The sequence below is a fragment of the Diceros bicornis genome, chromosome 3 (genome assembly GCF_020826845.1).
Source record: "Diceros bicornis minor isolate mBicDic1 chromosome 3, mDicBic1.mat.cur, whole genome shotgun sequence".
In the NCBI taxonomy this organism is placed as follows: Eukaryota; Metazoa; Chordata; class Mammalia; order Perissodactyla; family Rhinocerotidae; genus Diceros; species Diceros bicornis.
The window spans coordinates 15,137,302-15,153,850 of record NC_080742.1 but is presented as its reverse complement, the minus strand read 5'-3'; the positions used below and the strand labels follow the sequence as shown (position 1 = coordinate 15,153,850).

General features: G+C 38.8%; 1 protein-coding gene across 1 annotated transcript in view; it reads right to left on the bottom strand.

Annotated features, from left to right (window-relative positions):
* Positions 1–16,549, bottom strand: part of CCDC146 (coiled-coil domain containing 146) — a 109,132-nt gene that overhangs the window by 22,090 nt on the left and 70,493 nt on the right. The window contains exons 6-9 of the mRNA XM_058524009.1: positions 14,537–14,713; positions 12,749–12,822; positions 11,556–11,783; positions 10,718–10,904 (exon numbers count right to left, since the gene is read on the bottom strand). Of these exons, the coding sequence (XP_058379992.1) occupies positions 10,718–10,904; positions 11,556–11,783; positions 12,749–12,822; positions 14,537–14,713 (666 nt within the window). The remainder of the gene's footprint in view (positions 1–10,717; positions 10,905–11,555; positions 11,784–12,748; positions 12,823–14,536; positions 14,714–16,549) is intronic.

Below are 16,549 nucleotides of genomic sequence, written 5' to 3'. Positions count from 1 at the left end.
CTCACAGCTAGGCCTTGGCATTCTCCTGTTGACCACAAATAATTCCACAGAAAATCACCATGAGACAAGACCACTCTATGATCATAGACAAAAACAAAACCACTCTGTATTTCTGTCTGATCACAGATAAAAACACGAACATTGTCCAAGCTGCAAAATATCATATATCCCCATCTCACAGTCTTCCTTACAATTTCAGCTTTAGCCTCAATCTAGTCTTTTCCCTTTCCAGCCGAGATTTATTAAGATACTCAACCATAGAATAACTCTCACTTTCCCACAATATCCAAATCCACGGCAAAGTCCCATTTCCTTAAACCATCCCCCAAATCACATAACACAAGCCCAAATCCTATAAGTCCTTTCTAATATCCTCTACTGAGATACTCTGCTGTTCCCTGTGGTGTGTGATCTCCCTTGCTGCCATGAGTAATAAACTCAACTCATTCAACTACAGGTGTCTTCCTAGTAGAGGTCATTGTAGAGCTTCCTAGTAGAGCTTCCTAGTAGAGCTCTTCCTGGCTAGAGCTCATTGACAAGTCTCAGAAATGATTTCTTCAAGAAGATTAAAGGAATAGACTACCAAATGTCTTTCAACATACCGAGAAATGTATACAATTACAGGACAGCTTGGGGCTGAACTAATGATAATTACAGAGAAAACTACAAATAAAAAAACAGGATATTTATAAATTCCCAGGAACACAAAATTTTGTAAGGACAAAGTAATTATATAATATTATATGACTCAGGTGTGAATAGCCTTTACATCTTCATGACAATGTAAACTTCAAATTTTGAATTGGCCAAAATTATGACATGAGGCTATTCAGTGTAGGGAGGGACAAGAAATGTGTGTGCTGAACAGGGGTATAAAGAAAGCTTAATCCTCATCTTTTATAATGAGAAGTAAAAAAGTCAGGTCTAAAACTGAAAAAGCAAGGAGTAGCATTATAAGCATATTACTTAGAATATGAAGATATACCACAAGAACCAGCTAAAGGAATAGGACTTGATTAGGAATAGGAAATACATGGCGTATGTGCTGTCATCTGCCTTCTATAGCTGAAGCAGACATCACTTGTCAACCACAGATCTGAGCCTCAGAATCCTTTGCAACATGGTCACTTACTAGGAGCTACCACCAACCGAAGGGAGCTGGTACTTGAGATGAAATCTACTTGCCTTCGCTAGACCATATGATCTTTATGATTCCTCTCAGTTCTTTCATTCTATAATTATGTAAAATAAGGAGCACTGAATGTCTTGAGCAGGTGAGTGACACATGAAAGTGTCACTTAAGAATATTAATTTGGGAGGGATGTTAGCATCAGGGCGGAGTGAGCTTTCCCGTAAACTCTTCCCCAGATAAGATACAACAAAAGGGTCAGGCGCAGACCAACAACGGACTCCTACACAGCAAAAAGGAAGATCGGAAAGATCCACACTGCTGCACATCTGAGAGTGGACGTGCTGGGGCCCCCAGAGGAAGTGGGGAGAGGTAAGGAGAAATCTTCTCCTTCCCCATCAGATCAGCGATCCGGGTCTGCGCGGCTCCCAGAGAGGAGTGAGGGGCGGCCCTCTGTGGGGAAACCGTAGCTCTTTGGGCTCTCTCAGCTAGTGGGAAACTCCCACACAGAGGACTCAGAACTGCCGGAGAGGTGCCATCAACATCTGAGCACCCCAGGAGAGCAGATAACAAGGGGCGACTGAGAATCCCCCCACTCCAGGGACCCAGAGAGCAAAAGAGAGAGTCCCCCCACCCTCGCATGCCTGACACTGCAGCTCAGCCGACCAGACCAGACAGAGTGGCCAGGCAGATTGCAGGGAGGAGCCAGGCGGAGCGCAGGGGGCTCAGATTACACAGCCCTTAACCCCCACATGGTGGCGGCAGGTGGAAACTGCAAACAGATATTTCCAGGACGAGGAAAAACAAAGCAAATACAGGAACCACAACGCAAAAGTACACGAAATCACCAGACCAGAAGGAAAATTACAAGCACCCAGAAACCAACACTGAAGGCACAGAAATCCATAACCTAAACGACAGGGATTTCAAAATAGCTATAATAAAAAAACTCAACAAAATACAAGATAACACAGACAAACACTTCAATGAGATAAGGAGTTTCTTCACAAAAGAGATTGAAATCATAAAAAAAAAAATCAGTACTGATAGAGATGAAGAACATAATGGAGGAGATACAGAAGAATCTGGAATCTTTAAAGAACAGAGCTGACAATATGGAGGAAAGAATTAGCATTATAGAGGATAGGAATAGAGATATGCTCCAGATGGAGGAGGAGAGAGAACTAAGACTAAAAAGAAATGAAGAAAGTCTCCGAGAAATATCCAACTCTGTTAGGAAATGTGACATAAGAATTATAGGTATTCCAGAGGGAGAAGAGAGGGAAACAGGAACAGAGAGCCTATTCAAGGAAATAATAGCTGAGAACTTCCCAAATCTGGGGAAGGAGCACAAAATACCAGTAAGTGAAGCCAATAGGTCACCTAAATACATCAACAGGAAAAGGCCCACTCCATGGCATATAGTGGTAAGTCTGGCTAAAGTCAATGACAAAGAAACAATATTAAGGGCAGCTAGACAAAAACAAAAAATAACGTACAAAGGAACTCCCATCAGGCTCTCAGCGAATTTCTCAACAGAAACTTTACAGGCTAGGAGAGACTGGAATGATATATTCAAAATACTGAAAGACAAAAACTTTCAGCCAAGAATACTCTGTCCAGCAAAAACATCCCTCAAATATGATGGAGAAATAGTAACTTTCCCAGAAAAAAAAAAGCTAAGGGAGTTCACGGCCACGAGACCCCCACTACAAGAAATGCTCAAGAAGGCCCTCAGGCCTGAAAAAAAGAAGAGAAAGGGAATACAAAGCTTGGAGCAAGGAGAAAAATAGGTAGACAAAATCAGAAAAATAGTAGATCTTTACCGGAATAGGTTAGCAACCACCTAAATACCAAAATCAAAGATCAAAGGAAGGAAATCCCCAAAAATAAATATAACCTCATCACTGTAAACATACACCCACAATACAAGATAGAACAAGTTGTAACAAGAATGACTTAGAAGGGGAAGAGGAAAGAGATTGAATTGTCTTAGTATAAGGAAATAAGAGGCCATCAGAAAATGGACTATCTCATACACAAGATTTTTTATACAAACCTCAAGGTAACCACTAAACAAATAATCGAAACAAAATCACATATGATAAACAAAGAGAAAACTAGAAGAGTCATAAGACAGAACAACCAAACTGAATTGGCAGTCTGAAATACATGGGACAAGAAACAAAGGAAATGCAAAAGAACCAGAAAATAAGTGACAAAACAGCAACATTAAGCTCTCATATATCAATAATTACCCTAAATATAAATGGATTGAACTCTCCAATCAAAAGATATGAGTGGCAGGATGGATTAAAAAGCAAGACCCAACAATATGCTGCCTTCAGGAAACACATCTCAGCTCTAAAGACAAGCACAGTCTCAGAGTGAAAGGATGGAAGACAATACTCCAAGCTAATGGCAAACAAAAGAAAGCAATTGTTGCCATACTCATATCAGACAAAGTAGACTTCAAGATAAAACAGGTTAAGAGAGACAAAGAAGGGAAATATATAATGATAAAAGGGACACTCCACCAAGAAGACATATCAATTATAAATATATATGCACCCAACATAGGAGCACCAAAGTACACAAAGCAACTATTAACAAACCTAAAAGGAGATATTAACAACAACACAATAATAGTAGGGGATCTTAATACCCCACTTACACCAATGGATAGATCATCCAGACAAAAAGTCAATAAAGAAACAGTGGACTTAAATGAAAAACTGGACGAGATGGACCTAGTAGACATATACAGAGCACTCCATCCAAAAACAGCTGACTACACTTTCTTCTCAAGTGCACATGGAACATTCTCAAGGATAGACCATATGCTTGGAAACAAAGCAAGCCTCAATAAATTTAAGACGATTGAAATCATAACAAGCATCTTTTTAGACCGTAATGCTGTGAAACTGGAAATCAACTATGAGAAAAAAACTGGGAAACTGACAAAGATGTGGAGATTAAACAACATGCTACTGAGCAACCGATGGATCGTTGATGAAATTAAAGGAGAAATAAAAAAATACCTGGAAACAAACAAAAATGAAAATATGCCATACCAAATCATATGGGATGCAGGAAAAGTGGTCCTGAGAGGGAAACTCAAAGCGATACAAGCCCACCTTAACAAACAAGAAAAAGCCCAAATAAGCAACCTTAAATTACACCTAACAGAACTAGAAAAAGAAGAACAAACAAAGCCCAAAGTCAGCAGGAGAGAAATAATAAAAATCAGAGCAGAAATAAATGAAATTGAGACCAAAAAAACAGTAGAAAGGATTAATGAAACAAAGAGTTGGTTCTTTGAGAAGATAAAAAAAATTGACAAACCCTTAGCCAGACTTACTAAGAAGAAAAGAGAAAATGCTCAAGTAAATAAAATTAGAAATGAAAGAGGAGAAATTACAATGGATACCACGGAAATACAAAGGATTATAAGAAAATACTATGAGAAATTATATGCTAACAAATTGGACAATCTAGAAGAAATGGATAAATTCTTGGACTCATACAATCTCCCAAAACTGAACCAAGAAGAAATGGAGAATCTGAATAGACCAATCACAAGTAAAGAGATTTAAATAGTAATTAAAAACCTCCCAAAAAATAAAAGTCCAAGACCAGATGGCTTCTCTGGTGAATTTTACTAAACATTCAAAGAAGATTTAATACCCATCCTTGTCAAAGTATTCTAAAAAATAGAGGAAGATGGAACACTTCCGAACTCATTCTACGAGGCCAGCATCACCCTGATACCAAAGCCAGACAAAGACAATACAAAGAAGGAAAATTACAGGCCAATATCGCTGATGAACATAGATGCAAAAATCCTCAACAAAATATTGGCAAACCGAATACAGCAATACATTAAAAACATCATACACCATGATCAAGTGGGATTTACACCAGGGACGCAGGGATAGTTCAACATCCGCAAATCAATCAACGTGATACACCACATCAACAAAACAAAGAATAAAAACCACATGGTCATCTCAATAGATGCAGAGAAGGCATTTGACAAGATACAACATCCATTTATGATAAAAACTCTTAACAAAATGGGTATAGAAGGAAAGTACCTCAATATAATAAAGCCTATCTGTGACAAACCCACAGCCAACATCATATTCAACAGGGAAAGGCTGAAAGCCATTCCTCTGAGAATAGGAACGAGACAAGGCTGCCCACTCTCACCACTCTTATTCAACATAGTACTGGAGGTTTTGGCCAGAGCAATTAGGCAAGAAAAAGGAATAAAAGGAATCCAAATAGGCAACGAAGAAGTGAAACTCTCACTATTTGCAGATGACATGATTTTATATATAGAAAACGCTAAATAATCCGTTGGAAAACAGATATAATCAACAACTACAACAAAGTCACAGGGTACAAAATCAATCCACAAAAATCAGCTGTATTTCTGTATGCTAATAACAAACTAACAGAAAGAGAGCTCAAAAAGATAATACCATTTACAATTGCGTGAAAAAGAATAAAATATCTAGGAATAAATCTTACCAAGAAGGTGAAAGACCTATACAATGAAAACTACAAGACATTATTGAAAGAAATCGATGATGACATAAAGAAATGGAAAGACATCCCATGCATGTGGATTGGAAGAATAAACATAGTTAAAATGTCTATATTACCTAAAGCAATCTACAGATTCAATACAATCCCAATCAGAATCCCAATGACATTCTTCACGGAAATAGAAAAAAAGAATACTAAAATTCATATGGGGCAAAAAAAGACCCCGAATAGCTAAAGCAATCCTAAGAAAAAAGAACAAAGCTGGAGGCATCACAATCCCTGACTTCAAAACATACTACAAAGCAATAGTAATCAAAACAGCATGGTACTGGTACAAAAACAGACACACAGATCAATGGAACAGAATTGTAAGCCCAGAAAGAATATTAATTTGGAGCAAAATGGAGGATAGATTGGACATGGAAGGAACAGAACCGAGGGAGAACAGCTGGTGGGCAGCTGCAGTCAGTCAGATGATACAGAGTGGGGACTGGGACACATTCCTGAGGTTTATCAATAGAGCCTGATGGTGTGATTGTCTCCAAAGGAATGAAATAGCCATACTCATATTCTTATCCTAACTATAAAATTTTATTTAGCCTTTGAAAAAGGTCATATGCATAATAGAAGGACAGCAATCTTTACTTCTTTGTACCACCTTCTTGGTACCCCAGACCTTCACATTTGTAATCACTTTTATTCCTTGCAATAATTCCAATTCAAAGGTTTGGAAATGCCTAACATCAGAAGCAGTTCAGTGGAACCAGGATTTAAAAGTGACTCTGCCTGACTCAAAGCTGATGCTCTCATCAATATAGTATGTCGTCACAATTGCCTTGAACACTGGAAATGAGTCATGAAGAGAGAAAAATGCAGATCCATTCTAAATCAGAGCATAGAGAGATGAAACTTCCAGAAAACTACAAATAAAGGAAAATTGTACTATTAGGAAAGGCAGTCTTCTGCATCCAGTCTTTCCACGCCGACTTGGCTGCATAAGAATGGGCTTTGGGCCTGGAACACTTCCTTGCCATATGGCCTGTGCCTGGCTTATCACCTTGTGTGGGACTATCTTTCTCTGTTCGTGCACAACAAGTTCCTTTGTTCTGCTTAAGCATGCATGTCAATGGCCCTCAGGCGCACCCCCAGCTTTCAGGATTTCAGGCTCCACAAGACAGGGGTCAGAGTTCCTTCCACTGTAGCGTGACAGGAGGGAGCATAGGCCAATCACCCTGATTTGGCCACCAGGAGAGACCTGCTGGCCACGGGTGACCAGTGTCCACTATTTTATTTATTTATTTATTTTTTCCCCCCCAAAGCCCCAGTAGATAGTTGTTAGTCATAGCTGCACATCCTTCTAGTTGCTGTATGTGGGACGTGGCCTCAGCATGGCAGGAGAAGCAGTGTGTCAGTGCACGCCCGGGATCAGAACCAGGCCTCCAGTAGCAGAGCGCGCACACTTAACCACTAAGACACAGGGACGGCCCCAGTGTCCACTATTGAAGCTGATCTTGCTCTGTCTCTTCTCTATGTAAGTAAAGTGTTGTTCCATCCAGTGCTTAACTGTGTTGTGTTTTCCTTGATGACTGTGATACCAAGATGCAATAGGCCTCCTCCCCTGGGATCAGTAAGTGGTGCATAGTGTTCTGCTCCCTTGAGATTGATAACCTGCACCGTACTGTGCTCGACACATACCATACAGAAAGTGTCATATTTACTTAGTTAGAGGATTTTTTGGTTGCTCTCACAATCTTGGGCATGGTTTTATGTTTAGAAAGAGGATAACCTTGCAAGACTCATAATATTCCAACCCTTAAAACATGATGGTGAATATCAGAGCAAACCCCCTGAGCCACTGAGGGGACTGTATTAAAGTGTGGATTTGGAGTTTTATTTCTCCTCAGTGCCAAATGGAAGTCAATAGGAGCCATGATTAAAAGCAGAGGGGTATTGTAATGTGTAATATTGTTACACGAGATGATGACATCTTCGATTAAGAAATCCTCCACATTCCAATTTGTCATGCTAACCCACATGGTCATTGAAAGCTCTGCTGGTTTTTCCAAACTGCAGCAAAGTCTCTCTCCCTATGGCAGGGCTGTCTTCTACCTGCCCATGCCTGGACTTGGCAAATGTCCCAGGGAGGAAAAAGGCTGCCTGTCTCTGTTCACCTAAGAAGTGCTTACGCCCTGGTGGAATTTACTTCCCACAACTCTCATATGTCTTTAAAAAATACATGATTTTTAGTTTATCCATTTTTTTCTGGCTATTATGGCAGGAACTATCGTCTATTGCAATATTTTGTGTTTTAACTGGAAGTAGAAATAACAGAATTACGTTTTATATTATGTTTTTGTGTCCCTTCTATTTTATTTAATTCAGATTTTCTGGTAGAGACAAACAATTCTGTTTAGTGTGTGTCATCTTTTAGAACCAATCTTGTGACTTTTATCAATGTATAACTGTTTTTGAGATCACCAAGAGATATTTCTCTTAGTGACAAATTATCTTACTGCTTCTATTTAGGTTACCTTCCTCTTCACTTTTCAGGGGAAAGTTTTGTTGATTCAGCATTAAGAAATATATTTAACAGACTAACTTTACTTACTAATGCAATCACCAAAATAGGTTATTAAAGGCAATGATAATTTTTATCCTATTATTGTTTAAAGAAATATTATTTATGGTTATTTGGTCAATAAACAGGGATTTTTTTTATCAATACAAGCAACTCTTTCTGGTTTTAAGAGCATCCTACTCATCATATCTAGGTTTCCACTAATACTTGGAACAAATATTATACCTGCTAGTCACTGTAAATCTCACTATGATTGAGGTGGAGTGGCCACAGGGTCTGTGTTTACCCGAAGTTCCAATTTAACAACCTAACGTGCTAGGCTTTGGGCTAAGATGCAACAGCTTTCAGTAAGCCAATGCTTGCAACAAGAATAACTTGAAAAGTTAGATTAAAAAATATGTTTGAAGGCATAAGAGTTGCAAAGGTAAATAGTGTTAACATTTTCAAAGGTTCTAGCATTGTCCAGGAAGTAGAAAAGTATAATTTATACTGGACTCTAATAAGTCAAAGATGAATGTTGTAATCTTTAGGGTAACCACCCAAAGAATGGAAAGAGGATGTGAAATTAACACATATCAAAAATGGGGAAAATAGAATATTAGAAAATAGAAATAGAACAATTCACCTTTTTGATTAATCCAAAAGAAAGAAAGATAAGAGAGAAAATGGAACATAAAACTGATGAGACAAAGAGAAAGCAATAGTAATATGGTGTATATAAGTCCAAGAGCATCCATAATTACGTTAACTATTCTTGGACTAAACACGAAAATTAAAAGGCAGAAATTTTCAGGCCAGATATTAAAAAGTACATGCCGCATATGAAAGACACACCTAAATAAGGACACAGAAAGAATGAAAGTAAATGGATGGCAAAGGAAATATCACGCAAAATCTAACCAAAAAAAGCTAGCGTAACTGATGTTGTACTAATATTAGACAAAGTAAACTTTTAAGACAAAAAGCATTTCTAGGGTTAAAGAGATTTCACAGTGGTAAAAGAATCAATCTACTTGCTGGAACTGTAATAAAAATGTTAGAAGTATGTGAGAAACATAAATAACTGTTCTATTTGTTTTGAAACAGTGTAAAAGGCACATTTCACCCCAGTGAGATAGAAAAATGTCATGAGTGCCATCTGACAACAAGACCAAGACCTATTCATTGGTAACACTCATAACTCTAACCAATCATTTTCCTACCTTGCTAAAGGTTGACCTTTCAGTCAGGATAGGCTACATTATGCTACAGAAATAAACAACCCCAACTATCATGGCTCAAAACCATGAAAGCTTATTTCTTGCTCTGACAAAGCTTGTGGCCAGTTAAGGTGATCCTCCAAGACCACTGTTGGCTTAGCCCTCTTGGCTGCTTCCATTTTACAGCACTTCCATATCATCATGTACTTCCACAATTGCCACAGGAGGGGGAAAAGAACTAGAGGGTCTCATACCAGCAATTAGATGCTCCAGGCTGGAAGTGACATGTGTCACTTCTGCCCACTGTTCATTGGCCAGAACTAGTCATATGACCCTGCTCAACTGCAAAAGGCGCAAGAAAGTATAAACTTTCCATATGCCCAGAAGGAGAGGAGAATTAGGCATAGGTTAGGATCAGAAGTGTCTACCACAGTTGGAAACTCCTGTTTAAATTTCTGAGGTCACGAACCTTCATGAGATCATGGATCATGACAATCTTGAAGAGAATGGGTATGGTTTCTATATACCCAGCTGCTTCATCTCAGAGATGGATCTCTTTTTCACCAAAGGAAGCACTGGCCAAGTCTCCAGAATGAGGATGCAGCCCTCTCAAGGATCCTCCACCTTTCAGCAATGCTTGGTTGATTAGCACAGGGAGTGTCACCTGAGAGAGCAGTCAGAGGCACCAGGAGCAAAAACTCTCACTTGGGAGCACAGCGGTAGTAAGAAGGTAATAGCTGTCATGAGCATTCTCTGACTGGAGTATATCTCTGATACTGCACAGAATTAGCCAAATAGCCTGACATTGGGTTCCGATGGGCCTTGGCTAGTCAGAGGTGCAGGCCGACTGGCCATCTGTATTTACATGATTTGATCTAGTCCCTGACAGTTATAACCTACAATGACACCATTCTGGATCTGACTCTTTCAAGTGGTAAAGATAGTGGTCCACTTGGTCCCACCCTGTAGTAAATCCTTTAGCTCTTCCAGGACCGGATGCCTAACTGCTTCCCTTGGCTAGGCTGATGCCTGATCCAAATAAGACATTTCTCTAATCTTGAGCTAGCAAAGAGAGATTGAAAAAATTATAGGACATAGCCTCTATAATAGGTTTGATGCATTTCAAAATTACCCTTTCTCTGATCTTTTTCTATCTTCTTCTTTCTCTATTGACAGCAAAAACAACTTCTTAAAATATTTTTACTTCAAAAAGACAGCACTGAGCTTAAAAATCAGATAGTGGTGTACAACGCCCACCTCCAATAGAAGCCTTTGATGCAGTGCTTGAGTCTGAGTGAGTGCATCCCAGGACACTTTCAGGAGTAGCTCCATCTTTTTTAAATTTCGAAAATCTCGTTCTTTCTCTCTTTGCTTACGAGAAAGTTCATCATGGTAGTTCTGCTTGTCAATGAGACAGTTTCGTAAATTGAGATCCAAGATCCCTCTGTTCCAGGGAAAGAGAGAAAATAAAACTGATTTGTCATCAACTGCCCTTCATGTTTTTTAAGAGAGCATGCTCAGCATATACATAGAGAATTATCCTCATGTTAGAACCAAATTTTAAATAATGCCAAAAGCAACTTTGTTTGCAAGTTGGTATCATTTAGTCAGGGTCTTATAAAAAACCCAAATGGAATAGCAGATTGGTGGAGACAGAGAATCCATTTCCCTGAAATTTTACTTAAAAATAGGAATTAACACTCTCCTGGGGAAACACACCACAAAATTGCTCCCATCAGGAAAAAGTCATGATTATCTCAGAAATACCATTTATTTCTAGGAAAAGTCCCTCAATTACAGCACACTCCAGTGATATAATTTCCCAGAGGCACATTTCAGAAACTTACAAAAACACAACATAATGTGTCCTTCAGATTTGGTTATAGGAAATTGAGGAAAACGATGAGTAAAGGATGGAAAAAATACCCCAAAATGCTTTATTTAATAATATATTTTTATTAACAGTAAAAATCAATTTAAAGTTCTATAAAATGTTTATTGAATCCACATAAATCTATTTGAGATTATGTTTTGAATCTTCAAATCAAAATCGAAGAAAAATTTAGATGACAAGACACACATAAATATAACTAACCTTTCAGTTAGTGAAGTTGCTTCATTCTCTCTGGTTAATTCCAATAGCTTGACCAATTGGTTATACTCTCGTTCTTTGATTTCAAGTAAGGCTCGTTTGCCTTCAACTTCCTTTATTACATCTTCCTTCTCTTCCATTATAGCATTAATTTTGGTTTCAATTTTCTTTAGGGAGTCATTTAGCTCTTTGAGCTCATATTCCAAGACAAGTTTTTTCTTTTCCATTTCTCTGTAGGGGATATATACGTACATACATACATATGTGTTTATATACAGATACATACATACATATATATGTACACACACACACATATACAGACGTTTGCCTTATTTTGAGCCCATGCTGTCTTTACCTATTTTTACTCCCTGACCAGACAACAGAAGAGCTAGTCACAAATTCAGTGATCTCAGAAGTAGGGTGAAGAGCACAGGTGGGTATCGCCACTGAGTGCCACTGAGGGCAGGGATTTCTCCAGCCTCCCCACTTTCTCCCCAGATCCCCAGTGCTACCATGTCTTGGGATTCTACCCTCATCCTGACCAGCCTTCCTGAACTGACCTGAATTTCTCGACTTTAGTGCTGGTGGGCTTGGCTTTTAGAACCCTTCCTAATGCCTGTTTCTTTTTTCCATCTTCTTTTAAGATTAGTCACCAGAGCAATCATGTTATTTCTCCAGAATGTTTGTATCTTCACTTATCATTATCTTTTTGTTCTTCTGAACTTTGAGAATTTCCTCAGTGATTTCTGCCTCCAAATCTACTCTGAATGTTTGGGGGTGTTACATGTGTGAATAGTCGGCGAAGTGAAGAGTGACTATCATTTGGGCTTTAGGCTTCTGGCTGGCTGACAAACTTCTACACCATGAAATTCTACACAGTTCAAATAATTTATCCCTTGCACAGCTCTGTTAAAGTCAAGTGGAGTTCTCCATAAAGATATGATTTATAAATTGGAAAGAGAATAGTGTCCCCAAATTCAGACATGAATAAGTGCTATGAATGATAGTAATATGCTGCACTTCATTCTTTGAATGAACTTGATATACACAATCTAGACAGAACCAGATGTAGATATTTCTAAAATTATAATAGTAATTTAATGTGCTCAGTGATCAATATTCTTGTTTTAGCATTCACACATAATTTGGGGGAGAGTGGGCTGGGGGGGATTAAAAATGAAAATACTAAACCATACACTTTTTTGCGTGTTGTTTTTTCTATCTCTTTTCCAATTTGTACAGGAATGGCTTGGTGGTGGACCACTTCATCCTAGTAAAGAAACGGAACCATGTTAAATTATGTAGTCTTGGACCAGAAGCAGTTAAGACAAGCAAATTAAATAGGACAGAGAAAAGAATTACAATGTGTGGAATTCTTGCTATCTGTCCTGTACTGTGCAGGGTGCTTTAATTATTCCTTTTAATTGCTCATAATGACCTTGCAAGATAGTTATGGTTGTTACCATTTTAAAGAGGAGGTAACTGAGTGTAACAAATCCTGATGGTGCTCTGCCCAGATTCCCTTTATGGAGGAGCACCCATACCTCAGAGGTTGCAGGGTTGGCTGCTAACAGCTCATGCTGTTCCCCTCTCCAGGATTGCCACTGGCTGAGCAAAGCTGTCTTGTCAGGGAATGGGGGCGTGGAGGGAAGCAGGGAGCAGGCTGTGACCAATGACTAATGGATGTGGTGATATAACAGCCATCCCTCCTGCCTCTGGGTGGAACTACCTCTATGGTGTAATTCACGGTCTAGAGTTCCCCATGGGATCAGCTTGAGACTAGAGTTCTCCAGAAACCATATTTTGGCCCAGCTTCTTCCCCAGCTCTATGCTGCTTCCCTCAATCCTCTATCAGCTTCTCCTTGGAGCTCTCCCTCAACGAATAGTGGTCTTAATCTCTGCTTCTAGGGAACCCTGCCTGAGACTCATGCTAAGAGAAGTTAAATAATTTTCCCAAAGTCACATGCCTTTGTCTACCATCGCTCTCTGCTATGCTCTGTGGATTCATGGAAGGTTCAGTCTTAGCGTCAAGAATATTATGTATATGGCAGGGGTTATGGAAGAGCCCTTTTTTGCCTGAGGATCACACTGGACTTTGGGGCCTGGGGTAACACACATGTGCGGAGTTTGAACACATAACTGCAGTGTGGTGCATTTCTCCCTGGGATCTTGCTCAGTTCTGGGGCAGATCCAAGTTTCGTGAAGCCGAAACTTATACAATTTGGAGGGCTCTCTTTAAGGAAAAGAGTAAAAAATTACAAATGCTAAATTAGGTACAGGGCCTTGGAAGAGATTCATGCAAGTGAGGGGCCTGAAGCTTTCACATCATCAGGTTCCTCGTAAATCCACCTCTGCTCAGTTCCTATGTTCCAGGCAGCAGCTGGGTACATCTTGGCTGAGTGCTCTAAGACTCTTAAGGAAAAAGAGGTCAAAGGGTATCATAATTGTCCTCTAAGCCAATGAGTCTCAGATGTTGTTGTTTTTTAAAATAACTCTTGGTTATTTAAATTGTTTTGAGAGTTATTATACATTTTTCAAAATAAAATGAATTTTCATTATCTCCTAAAACATAAATATAAGCCCTTCATCCCTTTCATGGTGAGATGGAAGTGGAGTGGAATCAAACAGACAAGGATAAAGTTCTAAAAATATACAGAAGAGGTTAGGACATTTGGTTGCTCTTCAAGACGGTGCTTCTGTTTGTGACACTTGTTTCTAATACTGAAAAATGCTTGGTGAGGCCTAGAGAGAGCTTCCGCCGGTGATTCTACCAAATCCGAGTGATTCTACCAAACACTCTAAAGTCTTTTGTGAATTCCCAGAGCTCAGGTTGCATTTGGTTGGATCAATCACCATGCTGAACATTTCCATCTGTGTGATGAAACCCCTCTTTGTCAAACCTCAGCAGGCAATCTTGAAGCCCGTGCATTTTTACGTCCACACAGGCACAATGTTGAGATATTTATGAACTGTAAGTAGCACACCTTTAGGTTGACCTGATATTCCAACAGATCTTCTAGTTCCTTCTGCTCCTTTACTAATTGCTTTTGCTTAGATGCCAAATCTTCCCGTAAATTTTTGATTTCTAATTTCTTTTGCATTATTTCCTTCCGTAATTCTTCAGTGCTTTCTCTCAATGTTCTCATCTTCTTCTCCATTTCCTTTAAAAGTCATGAAAATTATCAGGTTGTATAGAGTTTGAGCAAACACCTGTCTACCTAAAATTCGAATTAAAAATAATTTTACTCACCATTTTGATTACATTTGTTTTGAGCTTCATGAATAATTTCTTACAAAGTTAAATACAATTTATTATTTCTGACATCTTCAATAAAGGTATGACAATTGTACTGCATGTATTAAATATTTTACGTTAGATTCCAATTCATTTTTTTACTAATGCTCTTTTCTGTCCTCCTGTATTCTAAATGCTTCCTTTTTTTTTTTTTTTTTGAGTTAATTTTTATTTCATACCAAAAAGCATTAGTGGAAATTTCCAACCTATTTTCTAGTAGCTTTGTGATTTGACAAAATCAGATGCAAATAATCTTTGAATATCTGGCTTATGGTTAACCTGAGTCACAGATGAGAATTAAAGATTAGGGAGTTCATATTTGGAATTCCCAACCCTTTGCACTCCTTAATCCTCTACTTTCTTATTGAAAACTCATGCACATTCTCCCAAATGCCCTCTACCCCAAACTCATAACACATCTTTGTTTCCCATGACTGATTATTTGGGGAGTATTTGACTTATGAAGAGAAACCTTCTCACACTTAGAAAGTCTACACATTACCAATGACTGAGTGGAGAGATTCATTTAAACTGCTCTGGGCTTTCTGCACATCTCCCTCCTCTACTGCTGCTGGGAGAGGGTAAAATTTTAGTTCCTAGAACTAAAATTCAAAATGCTTTTTCCCATAAAATCTGTGTTGTGAATGGTGGTTAGGTGTACTTATATAATAGTATACATTATATATACGATATATATACAATTGTTTATATACATATATATGATATATTCATATATACATATCTCTATATATAAAATAGTATTTTACTCTATGCTAAATAGGTTTTTGTGCCTTGGAATTTAAACACTAACAACATTCTTTTGAAAGATAACCATTCAGGGGCCAGCCCAGTGGCGCAAGTGGTTAAGTGCACGCACTCCACTGCAGCAGCCCGGGGTTCACCAGTTCGGATCCCGGGCGCGCACCAACTCACTGCTTGGTAAGCCATGCTGTGGCAGCATCCCATATAAAGTGGAGGAAGATGGGCACGGACGTTAGCCCAGGGCCAGTCTTCCTCAGCAAAAAAAAAAGAGGAGGATTGGCAGATGTTAGCACAGGGCTGATCTTCCTCACAAAAAAAAAAAAAAGAAAGATAATCATTCAGAAGGTGGAGGCAATGCAAAGTGTGATGATCTTTCTATTTACTTTGTATGATAGGTCACAAAAAATGGACATAAATTCCTCCTATTCCTGTATGTCTTTGTCATCCTTCCCATTAAGAGGTAGGGCCTATTTTCTATCCTTTGATTCTAGACTTGGCCGTGTGATTGCTTTGACTAATGAAATATTCCAAAAATGATTTAAGTAGAAGCTTGACAAGTGGTTGTGTGTTGGGGTTTGCCCTCTCTTGAGGCTGTCTGTCTCTTTCTTGAGGCTAGAAACCCTTCTACCATCATGTGACTAACTAGTGACATGTGACCTTAGACCAACTAGCCTGCCAACTGGTTGACATACGAATGAAGCCATCCTAGACCACCCAGCCCGAACTGAGCCAGTTCAGACCAGGATAATTCAGGACTGTGAAAAATAAGAAACAGTTGTTGTTTTAAGCCACCAAGTTTTGGGGCAGTTTGTTATGCAGGAATAAATAAGTGATACATCTTCTTTATAAAAACTTCCTGTAATAAGTTTGAGATGTTCAGGAAGCTGTGAAAATAATAGCCATAGTAAAAATAATGTATTTTTTATTATTAACATTGTTT